Consider the following 18,238-nt stretch of genomic DNA (forward strand, 5'->3'; position numbering starts at 1 on the left):
AAAAAAAAAAGAACACTAAGGTTCAATGGTCAAAGCATATTCTAAACCTGTAGGTGATGATTTTGCCATTGAGGCTAAGGTTATAGTGCTATTCAAGCATCTTGTGCTAGCAAAAGCTTTAGGCTTGTCTAACTTTGTGGTGGAGGGTGATTCTACTGTTGTCATCTCATGGGTGGCTTAAAAGAAAAGACGTTCATGGAGACTTGATAAGTAGCTGCACCAAATATTCAATATATTTACTGGTTGGGATGGTCCATTCGATGGGCTCCTTGCTTAGCTAATCAGGTAGCAAATGGGCTAGTTAAAAGAGGAGTAAAGCAGTTGGTATCTTTTGTTGCAGATTATGTGCCTCCTTGAACCTACTTAATGTTTGTTTAAGTTTGCTTCACTTTATGTAACTTTCCTCTATTGTTCAGCTGTATAGTATAGCTCCTGGTAAAGTCCATTCATTCCCTTGCCTTGATCTAAGTTTGTAACTATGGAAGGATGTCTGATCCTTCTTGATTTTTTTAATTAATATAAAAGACCTATTGGATTTCTGATCCAAAAAAACAAATATCTCAATTCACAATTTGGATAATTTCAAAGAATTTGCAAAATTCTTCAGCAATCCCATTAACCAATATAAAATAACTAGAATATATTGTTAGAAAACAAGGCAATGTACTCTCCCCATTAAACATGCTTCAAGAAGCAAATCACATGGCAATGTTGCAGTCTGAATACACCATCTTGTTGTACCAAGACATCAATCAAGTCAAGATTTTTTTTTTCTTGTTTTGGATATGCATAAGGAATATATAGATATAGATATTGATATAAACACACACACACACACACGCACATTGAATTAAGGGGTGATACAACAGGTATACAACAAAAGCACACCAAATTATACAAGGACACATACAAGGTTCCCATGCCTAATATGAACCTAACCAATCAACAAAATCTAGCAGACATACATGTCTCTCCTATAGATAGATATATAGATATATATACACACACACACACACACACATTGAATTAAGGGGTGATACAACAGGTATACAACAAGAGCACACCAAATTATACAAGGACACATGCAAGGTTCCCATACCTAATATGAATCTAACCAATCAACAAAATCTAGCATAGACATACATGTCTCTCCTATACAATGCCTAAGACCATCCAAAAAAACTGCGCATGAAAAATGATTTGAGTGATTGTTCCAAAAATTCCACATTGTCAAAGGTGCTCCAATTTCTCTCTAGTCAAATTTTCCCAAACATGAACAAAGGGGCAGCCAACCACACTTTTTACACCACTTTCCAACAAAGAGGCCATTCTAGCTCAACAATATTGGTCTTATAGAAGAGCTAGTCACCCAATTAATCCCAAATAAATAAAAACTTACTTGCCACAAGATTCCTACTGATGCACAATACAAAAGAATGTGGTCAATAAATTCTTCTACACTCTTAAGACTAAATAATAAAGCCTAAAAAGACTCAATGATGATTCACCATGCCACCTATCTAACCAAAACCATTGTCTCCTCTCATCCCCCACAATAAATTTTTTTTTTTGGATAGATAAAGAAAATATGTATATAAAGAAAAGAGGAGACACCAAAAACAGTGCCCTCAAAGTATACAGGAAGTAAACAAAAGAAGCTAAAAGGCTCAAACCAGAGGGGGAGGGATAGAAACAAAAAACATCACATGCCCTTACTCAGAGCCTAACCAATCAATGAAACTTACAAGCAAAAAAGGGCTCAAATCTATAGACACCCTAATCCAAGACCAAAGGAGAATTTTTCAATCTTTGGAGTGAAAGCTCCTCATTACCAAACACTAACATATTCCTTTCCTTCCATATTATCCAAAATATACATAAAGGGACCATTTGTCACGCCTTTTTACGAGCTTTACCCACAAATGACTCATGTCATCCAAGAAGAGTTTCCTTCACTGAACAAGAAAGAATCCAAGACACACCAAAGAGGGAGAAAAACAAATTCCAAAGAACCCGAGTCTTTGCACAATGAAGAAGACGGTGATCCACCGTCTCTACTTCAAAGAGGCCAAAAAAACACCTATTTTCCAAAAAGTGCCCCCTCCTTTGAAGTTGGTCCAAAGTGAAGACTTTCCCCTAAGAAGCCTCCCAAGCAAAGAAAGCCACCTTAGAAGGCACGCTCTCTCTTCAAATACTACCAATAGGGAACAAAGGAGAATCTCCAGGCTCCGAGATAGAATACAGAGACTTGACCGAAAAGGTCCCACACATTGAAGTTGTCCAAATCACTCTATCTTCCACATCCTTGTGCACCCTAAAAGCTTGGATCTTTTGTAGAAAACGCTCCACCAACTCTACCTCCCAATTATTAAAGGCCCTTGAGAAAAGAGGGGTCCATCCACCCCCATCACCATCAAGGTTCCAAACATCCGCTACCCAAGCTTCCTTAGACGAAGAAATAGTAAATAAGGAAGGAAATGACTCACAAAGTGGCTCATCTTCACACCACTTGTCCATTCAGAATCACACTCTCTGCCCATTACCCACTTGGTAAGCCAACCTACCACTCAAATAATTTCACTCTTTCCTAATTGCTTTCCACAATCCCACACCATACCTCTCACTCGCTTCACGGGAGCGCCACCCCCCATCCTCTTCACCATACTTGTAACTAATGACTTGCTTCCAAAAGGCCTCTCTTTCATTGGCAAACCGCCAATTCCACTTGCTTAAGAGAGCTATATTCATCATAAAGAGATTTCTCACACCCAAACCACCTTTCCTTTTCTCCAAGCAAACCGTGTTCCACCTAACAAGATGCGTTTCTGCACAAGAGCTCCACCACCCCAAAAAAAATCCCTCTGAATCTTCTCCAATCTCAACCTCACTTGTCTTGGCATGCAAAAAAGGGACATGAAATAAATAGGCATGCCACTCAAAGTGTTTCGAATTAGAGTGAGTCTCCCTCCTTTTGAGATATACTATCTCTTCCACATTGCTAGCCTTTTTCGAAATCTCTCTTCAACGCCATCCCACACCGCCACTGATTTGAAGGGGGCCCCCAAAGGAAGACCCAAATAGCAAGAAGGGAGACCACCCACTTTACACCCCAACTCCAAGGCCAAGTCCTCTATATTATGCACCCCGCCCACAAGAATTAACTCACTTTTCTCAAGATTGATTCTCAAACTTTAGCAAGCCTCAAACCACATGAGAAGTCAGCTTAGATAAGTCATCTGGTCTTGAGATGTCTCACAAAACACCAAAGTATCATCACCAAATATCAAGTGCGAGATCAAAATCCCCTCACCACTCTTACCTCTCACCCTCCAACCAGATAAGTAGCCCCCACTAATAGCCCTCCTCAATAGACAACTAAACACCCCCATGGCTATCACGAGCAAATAAGGGGAGAGGGGATCTCCTTGTCTCAATCCCATCGAACTTTGGAAAAAACCAGAAGGAGATCCATTAACTAAAACAAAAAATTTCACAATAGAGATGCACCATTCTATCCATTTCTCCTCAAAGCCCATCTTTCTAAGCACTGCAAACAAGAACTTCCATTTCACATGATCATACGCCTTCTCCATATCCAACTTGCACAACACACCACCTTCATTGCTTTTCAACCTTGAGTCCACGACCTCATTTGCAATCAAAACTACGTCTACAATCTGTCTACCCTCCACAAAGGCATTTTGGGACTCCAAAATCACTTTGCCCATTACCTTTTTAAGTTTATTAGCCAACACCTTGGCCAGCAACTTATAAAGGTTGCCCACAAGACTAATCCGCCTAAAATCTTTTAGGTCTTCTGCACCTCACTTCTTAGGGACAAGAACCAAGAAAGTAGCATTCAAAAACTTTACAATGCCCTTGTAGAATTACCTAATTCAGTATCAACCCTAGCTTTCTTATAGCTCACTGTCCACTCCAACTTCTTGAGTTCCCTAATAGATTTTGAAGATAGTGATTTCGTCTCTCTAGAGGCCCCATCCTACCCCTTTTGATCAATTCTCCCCTTCGTCCTCCTCAAAAGACACAAAATTTCCTCTTCAAAACCTTCCGTCGGCATACCAAGGCATCAACTGAACTTTGCAAGACAGCTAGAGTTCCACCCATTGTCCACCCTTTGAGATTTTATCACTGACTTTATTATCTTCCTTTTATCTCTATCATTTGCCTCTCTCACATTCCAGAATAATATTCCTATCTTCATTTGCATACGAACACAGAAGCCCCTGTAGAATTACCTAATTCGGTATCAACCCTAGCTTTTTTATAGCTCACCGTCCACTCTAACTTCTTAAGTTCCCTAATAGATTTTGAAGATAGTGATTTTGTCTTTCTAGAGACCCCATCCTGCCCCTTTTGATCAATTCTCCCCTTCATCCTTCTCAAAAGATACCAAATTTCCTCTTCAAAACCTTCCGTCAGAATACCAAGGCATCAACTGAACTTCGCGAGACAGCTAGAGTTCCACCCTTCGTCCCCCCCTCCTTATAGTTGAAAATCAGTCATCTACACCAATGGCCTCACAAAAACCGACCCAACCGGGACAATCGCAAGCTCAGTCCCACCATCACTACCTACCAAAACACAAGGAAGCTCTTTCCGGCCATCTAGGACCAAATTATCTTCAAACAACACTACTCGCAGAGGATCCCAATCCATAGCCACTGCCACTAAGCCTTTCGACCCACTGGAAGCCCACTCCGGCACCAACAAAGCTTCGTCAGGCCCCAAGAAAAGAGTAGAAGAAGAAACTCCCTGAAACCCCAAAGAAAAAAGAGAACGGAAATGAGAAACAGGGTACCTGGAGGCTTCGTCCATCACTGCCTCGTCGGTGAGTGTCGATCGACCTGAGAGTGACCCCCCAACGTTGAAGTCTTCGTCGGCCAATACCACCTACTCCATCCATGTTACTCCCACGATGGTCTCTAGGGGAGCCCTAGGGGAAAAGACCCGCCCAAAAAGGAAAACAGGGGGATGGGCCTCTTTTAACTTGGGCCCAATAAGCCCCTTAAAGCTCTTAACCGAGCCCACACCCACAGGACTGAAGGGGTTATAGAGCCCATAGCCTAGCCCACTCCACCCATGGGCTTTTCATGAACCCACTCACTTGAGCCCAAAACCTCTTTTCCCTTTTTCTCCACACAGCCAACTGTCCTAGACCCAAGCCCAAGCAAATCCGAGTCCAAAACAGTACCCTTAGTCGGCCTACCCGCTGCACCAACTGCACCCCTATTCCTTCTTCCACACTCAAACTGCTCCTTTGACCCCAAATTCTAAACAACAAGTTGAGTCTCCCACACGCTTTCACCAACGTGTGAACCACCCACACCTTCGCCCCTAACCTCACACCCTGCACTTTTACAAAACTCAGACTGAGGCACTACCTGAGAAACCCATGGAGGGGTTTCCAACCAAAGACGAACCATAAAACAAGTGTGATCAGCCACCACCCGCAATGACCTTGGCAGATCCTTCCCAATGGCTCTCACCAAAATACATGCCCATTGCAGCAGAGAAAAAAAAGTTGTTTCCTCATCTACAGCTATAAAACCCCACAACTCTCCCCAATCCTTTTAAAGACCTCTCTGCTCCAAAAATGAAGAGGAAGTCCTACAATCCTCACCCAAACTTCCTTGGCATGGCTCCCATTCCAAAAACACCCCACTTCAAGTCCCCATCTTTGCAAATGAAACTCTCTCTCCTTAAACCTTTTGTTGCCCCTTAAAAGCACCAAATTAGCCTCACATTTATTCTCAAACTTGAACAGAAAAAGGGCCCCACCCAACTTGGAGAATTTTTAAACCCCCCCCCCCCCCCCCCCCTCTCTCAAAGCCCATCTTGCATGCACCCACCCCTTCAAGGATGACAGAGGAGGAACCGAGTCTGAACTGTCACCAAAGCAACCAACCAAGCAACAACTTAGCTGCTCTTCCCTGCAAAGAAGTTCTCGATCGCCTAAATGCACCCATAAAGACTCTCCTAGTTCCCTGTCTTCACCCTCAAGGCATCTGCATAAGTTCCTTTCACTTTCTCTTTGTAACTACACCCAACCTTTTCAGAGATGGGATCACCAGGAAAATCTTTACTCATTGCTGGAGTGGAAACTCCTAGGGCCCTCAACTTCTTAGCCAACAAGAACCATCCCCCAACTAAACCTTTGCCCTCTGGAAAAACAAGACAATACTTCTTTGCTTCCACATCTCGCACAGAGCATAGTAAAAACCTACCAGCTTCCTTTGATTGACGCTTCAGCCTGAACTTTCTTCCCCCATCTTCTCAAACTTTTACACACCTCGAACTTGACTCTCCTCTACACCAAGCTTCCACACCTTTCAACAGGTAGCTCAAACTCCTTTCTTCAAACCTTATCTAAGAGGAAAAGCCTTTGCTCCTTTCCAAAATAATCTCTTTAGGTTTACCTCGGACTACTTCAATGGAGATTTCAAAGGTCTTGGATTCCACTACAAACAAACATTTACCACCTCTCAAACCTCCTCTCACTCTCAAAGCCCCTCTCATCCCCCACAATAAAATGACTTCTTCTTTTAAAAACCTCCCAATTTCTCCCAATGGCCTTCAATAGACCCACTCCAAAACCTTCCGTCGTCTCCTCAAAACACCAACCTCCTCCCCTTCTTCCCTAAATTTCCTAGTAATAACCCATTTCCAAGAGGACTCTCATTTTGGGGCAAACCTCCAACTCTACTTAATCAAGTCAAAGAATTTATGCCCTGAAATAACTAGTTACCTACTAACATGTTTTGAAAAGCAATATGAGTGCAAAAGAAAAACACAAAAGTCATTAGTCCATTCAATTTCAAGTTATTTCTACCACAAATCTCATTCTAGCTATTTTGCATGGCTTCAAGTGTGGGTGTTAGGTATGGATATGTGTCCAAGTGTTAGATCCTTCACACCTACAAAAAATGATCCCAACAGTGGGTGTAGATACTTGGATACAGCATAAAAGAAAGGAAATTTAATTTAAAATCAATCAAAAGTAAACATATCTTTGATAAAAACTCTCCATCTTTTCTCTTTTATAACAATCCTTCCTCTCTTATCCCCAAATATTCTTAGAGAAATTCAATTTCCAGCAAACTCTCTCTTTTTGCTAATGTAATAATAATTATCTCAAACAAAGGTGGAAGATGAAAAAATATATCAATCAAAATCAAACAATCATATTCACAGCAAAGTAAAGGTATCCAAAAAGGATTCCATACCTACACAACATGGGTACAGTGTGAAGTTGGAGATTTCAGGTATCATAGCATTCCTAATGGAGATGACTCTAATTCCCAACAAATTAAGGTCCAGCTTCCTCTCACCATTTCAACCATATTTAGTTGGCTTGGCAGAAAAAGAAGTATGCAAACAAGACTACTTCAAAATGAAAAATTAAGAAGTGTGTATGAGAAAGAAGGGAGCTTTGGCTTCAGGAATAGGTTCTAAAACCCTTTATCTTCACCATGGACAATCACTAGAGTGCCATATGATGTGAATAATAACTGATATCCATCAACAGTGAGACATATCCCAAAATATAGCTGTGTTCAATCAAACAGTGTAGCCTTTACTATTGGAAAGTATTTTTCATCCAATATTGATCACTTGTCGCCGCTCTTGACAACTCATCACCACAACCACCATCTATGTTGCATCAAGTACCTCTACCACCACCAATTTGTTACCACCAGCATAAGCCAACTGCTACCAATTTGCTACCACCTCCACTAGAATCACTATCACCATCAAATGCAAACCTATGAATGAGTCACCACTAGTGACCACCAAACATCTAACTTCCATCAATACCAATTTTAGTTTCTTCAAGAATTAGCTACACATTTCCAAATTCAACAATTGCAATTGATTAAATTCAAAAGAGAAACCAAATGCAGCCTCATTAAGTTCAACTTAGGACTGAATCATAAGAAACCAACTCCATCTTTATTGGCAAGGCTAACTCTGACTACTAGGTAGCCAAGATGCAATCCTAGTGTACGTCCAACCCTGCAACCATTATCATGAAAACTGCTTAAGATCTTCATATCAGCATGGCCTTCCAACTACAAACACTCCACCACATTCAAGCAAAAAAAAGGAACAAAACTATGACCGCTTCTGGCTTGTACTTGAATATCATGATATTAAAATTTTGATTCCCTGGGAAGCTGAATGTCTTTCAAGCATGAATAACAAAAAGCAGAAGTGCATTTGATTTGAGCACTTCTGATGCTCATAAGAGGAGTGTCATATCAATATATTTAAGGCTGTCTCTTCACCTCATAAGTATTTGATGTTAACTAGCCTGTTCTTGACCAGTCCTCCAGACATATAAGGTATTATTGGTTAGTGCAGTGGAGTTACAAATAAAAAATAAAAAACTAAAAGAAAGAAAAAAAAAAGGAATAAAAAATAAAAAATAAAAAGAAAAAAAAAACAGGTAACTCCAAAGCACCTGCAAGATTTACCAACATTCTGTCTTTTATCCATTTTCCATTGCCATAATAAATTTTCTTTCTTTTTTATTTTATTAGAATTATCACCAATAATCCTATCAAAAAAATCACCAATAATATAAAAACATAATAAGTAACATATATGAGAAAGAACTCTTGCTCATACTTTCTAGCCATATTACATGGACTAGGATACAAATCTTGGGTGTTGTTGTGTGTCTAAATGTCAAGTTGATTTAATTCCCGAATCTAAAGACAATATGAGATGGCTAAATAACTTAATTTTTTTTCTTATATTTGGTTCTATCCCTAGGCCAAATTGAAGTATATAACAAGACAGCATGGTCAAACAAGTCCAAGGATAGTTGCAAAGATGGGATTTTGTCCTTTTCTTTGTTCAACATACCTTTTGGGTGTATTTCTTCCCAGTAGGCATAGGTTGGACCAATATTCCAAACAGATCTTCGTCATGTCATGCCTGACACAGGCACTTCACACTGAAGTGTAATATCTATCAGATTATCACCATTCTCCACACTGCTCCTTGGCCATTCAAGGGATGGACCCTTTTTTTTTCATGCTGAATGCCAAAGCATGTAAGAGCCTAAACTTAGGAAGAGAAAGCCAAAACACTAATCCACCGGCCATGAATTCATGTGCATAGGGGTGCAAGCATAAGCCTATTTGCAATCTTTCTTAGATGTTCATAATTAATTATAATGAAATACGATAACATATATTATTTGACACATTAAATTAAATTAAATACACATATAAATTCATCAAACCGTCAAACCATGTATTAATACCACAAGACCCAGTTACAAGAAAACCAAAAGGCTCAGTTTAGAAAAATGAACTTCATAAATTGCTCAGTTTAGAGTCGTCTAAGAGCGCAATTTTTTTAATGCGTTAATGCAAAATGTTATTTGCTTCCTTTTATGTTCCCTGATACCATAATTTATCAAAGATGTAGGGTATTTATTTTTACACCTTCTCATCCTCATGCTCTCATAAACACCATGCCCACCTGGACACAAGCCATTGCAATAAAATAACCAAGACAATGAAGCAAAAAATAATTTCATACACAGAAAGCAAGACGACAAATGCCAATCAACATTCATTCTTGGAAAAAAAACATTGTGTGAAGAAAATACCAGACGGTTAGTCTCAGGAAGCGAAAGCCACTGGTCAAAAAGCTCCTCGGAGAACCTAGGGTTCGACTTGAGAGCAAAAGGCGACACCTCCGGCAGCTGCAACAATTCGGCGTCCAAAGACAGCACATCGCTAACTATCTCCATATTCATCGTAGCCAAATTGAATCTCTCATCCACAGAACAAAATCAGAATAATCCTAGATCACAAAAAAGGACAACAAACAAGCATCGATCACCCAAAGCAACCTAGATGAACCACAACGCCATTGCTCAACGCATTGAATCAAGAACATCGAAAATCAGAAATTCGAGGCGGAAAGGTTCAGATTTGAAGCTGACGAAGTGGAAGAAACCCTAGATCTTCATGGAAGCAGTGAATGGATTGTCCCTTGTTGGAACAGAGAATCAGAAAAAAAAAAAAAAAAAAGGAAGAGAAAGTGAAAAAGAAAATAAGAGAAAGACGGATGAGATTTAATCGGGAATTCGGCGAAAATTTTGCAGAAATTAGAGAGAGATGTACACCTGAATCAGATTGAAGCCGAAAGACAGACACGTTTATGTGAAAGAACGAAGGGCATATATGGGAATCTCGGAGCATAGTCTCCTTGGTCACGTGCTAGGAGCGTCACTACGCCCTTGGCTCATTTTAGTTTCCATCCCTGGACTTCTCTTTTTCATTTTTATTTTTTATTTATCCTTTACATTTATAAGTTTCCCACTCTCCAAGGGCGCAAAAGTCAATTGGGTTCCTTGTGATTTTAAAGTGCAAGTTTGATTAATCTCCATTTTTGGATTTAAGTTGGGTTTTGGATGGTTCTTACCCTCTTAATCCTGAAAGCAATAAAAGGAATGATTGACCCAACTTAAGAACCAATATTAGGTTTATTTTTAACTAAAATGTCGTCTTAGCTTAAGAGACCTGACCCGTGTTGGAATTAAAGTAAATATTAATCAATACGTGACAAATATGTCTCCAACACAATTAAACAAAAATAATTATAGACTTAACTAAATTATAAAAAGACATAGAGCATGTTTTTCCATGTGATTTAAAAATAGTTTTTTGTTTTTGAAAATAGGAAACTATTTTTAAAATTTTCAATTCGCTACTGTTCTTTAAAATCATTTTTAAAACAAAATGAAATAGAAGATAAGTATGAGTTGGTTTCCCTATTTTTTAAAAATAAAAGGAAAACACGAGCTCGTTTGTTCATGTTTTCTATAACTTATTTTTTTAAATGGTTTTTAAGTTAAAAAATAAAAAATAGTTTTTAAAAACAAATTTCAAAAAACATAGTCAAATGGCTCATAATATACTTAAAATCAATGAGAAAAGTATGATTTGGTAAAATAAGAACTAAATAATTGATATCGTTAATCCACTACAATTACTATTGATTTGTGTGCAAATCATGGTATTCTTTAAATCTAAAAGTACTATTTTAGGGAGAAAAGGTATATAAATCAGTCCTTTTATACCTAGTTTGGAGTTAATTATTGAAAACTATGAGATTTGATGCATAAAACAAGGAATAAAGTCTTGAAATTGAACAAAATGAATTAGTAGAGTAAGTGGTAATGAGAAGGGATACGAAAGATAAAGTGAAAAGGGGTTTTTGCCCGAGATATCAAAATGGAGAGTTGATTTTGACACCTAAATCAATGTGTTGCAATAGCATAATGTTATTTTCAACAAAAGTCGATTGTATCAAATTCAACTTGATACTTTGGAGGTATCAAAAAGATATAGAAAGTGGGAGATAAGAAGCAATTATCATTCAATACAGGGATTTAGTATTAAAAAGAAACCAATATTATAGTTGAGGTGTCAATATTTGGTCATCAATGAATTGTTGAAGATTTCTCAATTCAATACTAGGCGTATTGATATCCAGTTGTATGCAAAGCAACATCGAAGTGAGACATTGGCCATGTATTGTTTTGCAATTCGATGTTGGGATTATATATGATTTACAAGTTTTTTAGCACCTTTTATGGATTTAGAACACTTACGATGTCAAAATTTTCATACTGAACTCTTGATTCTATGTTTTTACTATTTTTACTAAACCTTTTTTATTTAAGGGTTGTAATTAAGTTACTTTGATTTAATTTTAGGATCTCTTAGGATGATTTTAGGGATATGGCATAAGGAATTTTTTTTTTTATAAGTAAAGGATAAAATTGTAATAAAAAACCGCCAAAGCAGCGACTTAACGATTACAAAGGAAAAAACACCCCCCACTCCCTAGCTGGATGCTAAGGATGAAGGTGCAGCCCGAACCCCACCCTCAACAGGTTCCCACCCAATCAATAAAATCAACTAAAGTTGAAGGACCATCTTTTATAAACAGTTTCGTCTCCGAACAAAGGAAATATACAAAAGAACTCTTAAGTCTTTGGATTGACAACTCTTCTTCCTCAAAAGCAACTTTGTTCATTGCCTTCCAAATCGTCCAAAAAAAGACACAAAGGGCTTGCTCTCCAAACTCCCTTTCTCTTTTTCCCACAAAAGACCCATCCCAACCCAGAAGTGTCACCTTAACTATGGCTGGCAGCACCCACTGCATCCCAAAAATAGAGCAAAGCAATGCCCAAAAAGTCCTTGCCTTGGTGCAATGGAGAAGAATATGATCTATTGATTCTTCGTGCCTTTGACAAAGGTAACATCTATTCGCATGAGGAAATTGTGTCTTCCACATGTAAAACTCTATAAATAGGATAGTTATTAAGTCTTAACCCTTGACTTGTAACTTGTTTTCCTAGAAAATTGGCAAGCTAGGGAGACTTTGTCTGGTCAGAAGGGGGGTATTACCTTGACACGAAGTGATGTTTTAAAATTTTGAGTTTTTAAAAAATCTTTGAGATATCCGTTCTTCAAAAAACATCTTTACTATGTAATAAATGCTTTCACATTGTAAATTGAAAAGTTTTACTTTAAAATAAATGTTATAATAATATGTAATAAATGTTTTCGCATTATATATCGAAAATTTTAAAATAATTGTATAATAAATGCGTTCAAAGTTTCTACCATTTGCATTGACTATGAAAAGTTGATGCACAAATAAATTAAATTGCAAATAAAATGAGAACATAAATTTAACAGAAATTTCTTACTTTTTATTGTTGAATATAGAAATTTACAAGCTAAAGATACAATTGACACTATATTTCTCTTGATCTCTCTATTGATTGCTCTCTGATCGCCCGCTTGCTCTTTCTCTCAATTTACAACTCATTTATAGACAAAACTTTTACAATACAACAAACTAAATTTAATTGGGGTTGTTGGCAGTTGGTAGATGGCAGACAAAAATATTTACAAAGTTTTACGAAGTCTTTAGAGGTTTAGTTAACAATAGATGTAAATATGGTAAGATTTATGAAATCTGACTTTTCTTTCTTCTTTACCATCCGTCTAGTGGCTACTTCTTTGTCTTTTTTTTTATCACATGTAGTATACTTAGCTTTATTGATTCTAGACTTCTACTGCTGCATTAAATTCTTATTGTTGGAGACGCATTTACTGCTTCAATGTCGTCATTGTTGACATCAACGTTCCATTGCATTTTGCAGATTATAATAACTTTCGTTGTCAAGGTTTTCCCAAATGATGTGTCATTGTTGAGGTAAGAAGATGGTTCTGGTAACTCTACATTGAGTTCAGTTATAAAATTTGGTCTTCAAGAGTAATGAAAGGTTTTGGAACAGTAATGTGTTCTAAAGGTTTGTTTCTCCATATAGACATGGTTTTTGTTTTTCCAATGAGTCGGGTTGGTATAAGATCATAAATTTGAAAGGCTCTAAAGCGAGTAAAAAATTCTGGAAATTCATTTGAACGGGTCATTTCCCATTCTAATTCTTGTTAAGGAATGAGTGGTTCTTTATTATGTGTTTATATAAACATGGTGATAGGCTGACACTATTGATCCATTGGTTTGAAATAAAGATGGAATGGTTTCAAAAGAAATGTCGATTTGTTTTTCGATTTTGAAAAGATAGGTTAAAATATCTTTTCAATTTTCTAGAAATTTTTTTAGGGATTTGAGATACATGGTTTATGAAAACATTTTTTAAAATTCCCTGATCCATAAATTGGGGTACTAGATAAAAATTTTCTTTATTTACAACAAATATATTAACATAAGCTAAATATATAACAAAGAAAAATTCAAGGTCATGATATGTCATATACCCTATTTTTATCCCGACATTTTTTGTTTTAAAATGTTTGTACAAAAGTTCTCGATTTGCAAACACTTTGTTATGTTGGATTTGTAGAAAGAAGGTTTCGACTAAAGAGTAGTTATCAACTCCAATTAGGTTTTTAATAACAAGTTTTTCATATTGTTCAAACAGAAGAGCTGATTTACTAATTAAATTAAGCATTTCAGGTTGACTATTTAAACAACTAGTTTAACTGGTTGACACTATACTGGTTTTCAAATCTTTTATAAGTCTTTCTTGATTTTCTTGGATTTTGAGGTTTTAAAATTTTTGGGTTTCTAAAGCAATAAATTGATTACGAAGGTTTTGTAAATGTTGGGCTAGAGTCGACACGATTTTTCCATAAGCATATTCTAGATTTTGGTTTGGGAAACTCTATGGTTTTAGAGACCAAAAATTATCTACAATAACCTTATGCTCTTCAAAAAGGTTTTGAGAATATAAAGAGTTAAACTAGAAATTTGAATTTAACACTTCGTTCAGACATATGGTTCCAAATTCAAAGGTTCTAGCTTTAGTAGGTTTTCTTTGAGCCATGTTCTCGTAGAATAAAATCAATCATTAGCATTATCAACATTATTAATAATTATTTGTCTACTTAGCTAATCTGCTAATATATTATCTTTTCCTTTAATATGTTCAAATTTAGGTTTGAAACCAATTAAAGAGTTTTGAAACTTTATCCATCTTTTGGTGGACAATTTTGAAGAATTTTTATTTTCAAAGAATTTTTTAATACTCTCACAATCGGTTCTTAAAGTAAATTGTTCTTGATTTAAAAGTAATTGATTTTTTTCTAAAACTAAGATTATTGCTTCAATTTCTAAGTTTGTAGAACTAAGGTTCTTTCAATAATCATTAAAATTTCCACTGTAGTATCTACAAAGTTTTTCTTCTCCAATGTTCGTGACCGCTAAAAGTATACCTCCTCATCTTGTTTGGCTAGCATCAGTTTGAATTATTTTGTATTCACTTTTTAAGGGTAAATGTAAAGTTAGGAGATGCTTTACAAGTTCATTTTAGTTTTTTTTTTTTGTACAAGTTTAATATCTTCTTGGTTAAAATATCTTTGTCTTGTATTCTTTGTTTTACTATAAAAGGGTCCAACTAATCTACTAAGGGTTTTAACATATGGTCTAGTATAGTTTAATAATCCTAAAAAACTTTGAAGGGTCTTTAAGTATTCAGTTTATCTGGAAAATTATTTATTTTTTGTACTATATAATATTGCAATTTTATTTGTCCATCCTCCAATTCTAATCCTAAAAATTCTATTTGGGTTTTAAATAATTTTAGTTTCATTTTACTTACTATTAATTCATGACTAATTAGTTTTTCAAAAATTAATTCTAAATGCTTTATATGTTCTGGAAAAGTATACGAAAAAACAAGAATATCATCAATATATACAAGAACAAAAAAATATTTACGAAAAATATTATTCATCATTCGTTGAAATATATGAGGAGCATTTTTTAGTCCAAATGACATTACATTACATTCATATAATCCACAAGGACATGAAAATGTTATCCATGGTTTGTTATATTCTTCTAATCTAATTTGCCAAAATCCACTTTTACAATCTAGCTGAGAAAAATATTTACATCCTTGAATAGAATTAATTAAAGAATCTTTATTTGCAATTTTATAGACATCATCATATGCATTATCATTTAATCTTTTATAATTAATAACAGTCCTGGCTTTTTTTTTTTTTCTTCATTATGTTTTCTAACTAAAAAGGCTGAAGATCTATGGGAACTAAAGCTTCGTTTAATGAGGTTATTCTATAGTAGTTCTATTTGAATTTTGAACTATTTTGCATCTATAAGGTTACATGCTATATTTGCTATTTTTATTGTTAAATATGGGTTTTTAATTGGTATTTTATAGGTTTTTTTTTTTAATTTCTATTCCAATATTTTTATGGGTTTTCTCCTATAATTCATATTTTTTCTACTCTAATATAAGGTTTTTTTTTTTTTTTTAAACTTATTTGCATTCTTTAATTGTTTTGAATAATCATTAATTATATTATCATTTTGTGTTTCTACTACTTGTTAATATGATGAGAGGTACATTATGATTTTTATTTGATGCATTTTCTATGTTTGTATAATATTTAAAACTAAAGTCTTTAGTCTTAATCCTTGACTTGTAACCTGTTTTGCCGGAAAATTAGCAGGTTAGGGAGACTATGTTTGGTCAGAAGGGGGGTATTACCTTGACACGAAATAATATTGTAAAATTTTGAGTTTATTAAAAAATCTTTGAGATATCCGTTCTTCAAAAAACATCTTTACTATGTAATAAATGCTTTTACATTGTAAATTGAAAAGTTTTACTTTAAATAAATGTTATAATAATATGTAATAAATGCTTTCACATTATATATTGAAAGTTTTTATTTTAAAATAATTGTATAAAAAATGCGTTCACATTGGTTTTGGTTTTAAACTTTGATTTTCATCGTTTACACCCTAATTTTGAATGAGAAATTTCAAAGTTTCTACCATTTGCCTTGACTGTTAAAAGTTGATGGACAAAGTTGGTATCATAGCTTTATGTATATTGTTAGTATATTAATTAGGAAAAGTAACTCTTGATTCGAATTAATTTTCAGAGTATCGAACTTTAACGTATCCCATTAAAAGTTTGATTATTTTTACTTGATCTGTTCATTTAGTCTACTAATTTCATATGAATTAATGTCTTTTATTCCTTATCCTCTTGGTATATATAATTTAAATTATGATCGTGTAAAAGAACTTAATAATAGATTATATGCTCAATGAAAAGAATTTAAAGAAATTTGTGATAAACTATATACTTTAAGGACTACTGTAAAAGATTTAACCACTAATATTAAAAAACTGACCTCTCTTAAATATTTGAAAGAATACAAAATAGCTATACAAGAATCCTTTGACGAACTTTTTGCTACAAAAACCCTAATTAAAAGAGAAATTATAAAATATTATATTGATAATTTATATGCTAGTTCATCTAACTAGAAACATTAAAAATTCATGAACCCTCGTCTACAAACCTATGGACCCACATTTTTCATGATGCGTTCCCACTCGATTAGCGAGACTCGCTTTTGATTAAAGTGAAAAAAATGATTTTTATAAAAAGTTGGAGTCGCCACTTACTTTTATTTATTTTTAAAGGGGAAAACAAGTAAGAACAAAACCCCTAAAATGACTCCTAATTTTTAAGGAAAAGGTGTCTACGAAAAACCTGAATCTGAGTCCGGGGATCAGGTTACCTATCGGAAAGGTACCTCCAAAGAGGTAGCACCCTTCTAAGCTCTAACAAGGTCTCTAGTAGCTTAGTTGAGAGAAATATGACAATTAATCAGTTGATTATAAATACCTAGATAAGTTAAAGTGATTTAAAAAAGTCTACTAAGTCTAACATGCCAAACAAGGATTCAAACCACTATCATAAAGAAAGGATAATATGCATACCTAGATCTATAACTTAAATGTTATCATAAAACACCAAAGTTAGTTCAAGTATTATATTACTCAACATGCATTTTATCAAAGGACACCAAATGAACATCAAGGCACCCAAAGTCAATATCAAACAAGAATATAGTTCTTAATGACATACATATTCATGAAACTTTAAAATGGGAAGATAGAGAGCGTACCTGTGTAGCAAGCGTCAGTGATTCTATAAAAATGAGGTTAATTCACCAATAATAATGATAAGATTAAAGAATAATAAATAAATAAAATGGCTAAACCTATATATATATACACTTAGCATGTCTCAAGTCAAGGAAAGTTCACAAGTATGATCAAAAGTTACTAAATTATTAAAAGCCAAGGAAATATCATTAAAAGGGTAGAATATCGGTTCACAAAATAAACTCCAAATAAATATCAAGAAAGGTTATCTCACCAAAATAAAAATTAGGTAACATCTTTAACATGTCTAGATAAACACCCAATAGGCCAAATTAATCGATTATATTCCAATCAATAACAAATTTATTCACAAAAGGGTTATTTTATAGAAAAAAGTCAGCAAACGATTAGAATAGAAGACTATACAAAATAAATCTAAAACAAATACTTAGAAATTAGGTTTTATAAAAAAAAAGAAAAAATTACAGAACATCTTCTATATGTCTAGTTTATCATCTAAGTGACCAAATTAATTAACCATCCCTCATTTAGTACCAAATTTCATGATGATGATAATAGGTCCAGAACAGAGCATCTTTTAAAAGTATTCAACAATTAATTTTTACAATTAACTTATAGATGTCCTAAAATCATACGAAAATTCACACAACTATCTTAATGTGTTTATTTTATACTAAAAATAATCTCAGGAGATAACACA

General features: G+C 35.0%; 1 protein-coding gene across 2 annotated transcripts in view; it reads right to left on the bottom strand.

Annotated features, from left to right (window-relative positions):
• LOC117929692 (serine/threonine protein phosphatase 2A regulatory subunit B''beta-like) overlaps positions 1-10,249 on the bottom strand; it is a 39,778-nt gene extending 29,529 nt beyond the window's left edge. For both annotated transcript variants that reach the window (XR_004653800.1, XM_034850072.1), the window contains exon 1: positions 9,644-10,249. Coding sequence is in view for 1 of the 2 variants with exons in the window: in XM_034850072.1 (XP_034705963.1) it covers positions 9,644-9,793 (150 nt within the window). In the remaining variant the exon portion in view is untranslated. The remainder of the gene's footprint in view (positions 1-9,643) is intronic.
• Between the last annotated feature and the right edge of the window lie 7,989 nt (positions 10,250-18,238).

Source organism: Vitis riparia, chromosome 14 (genome assembly GCF_004353265.1).
Source record: "Vitis riparia cultivar Riparia Gloire de Montpellier isolate 1030 chromosome 14, EGFV_Vit.rip_1.0, whole genome shotgun sequence".
In the NCBI taxonomy this organism is placed as follows: Eukaryota; Viridiplantae; Streptophyta; class Magnoliopsida; order Vitales; family Vitaceae; genus Vitis; species Vitis riparia.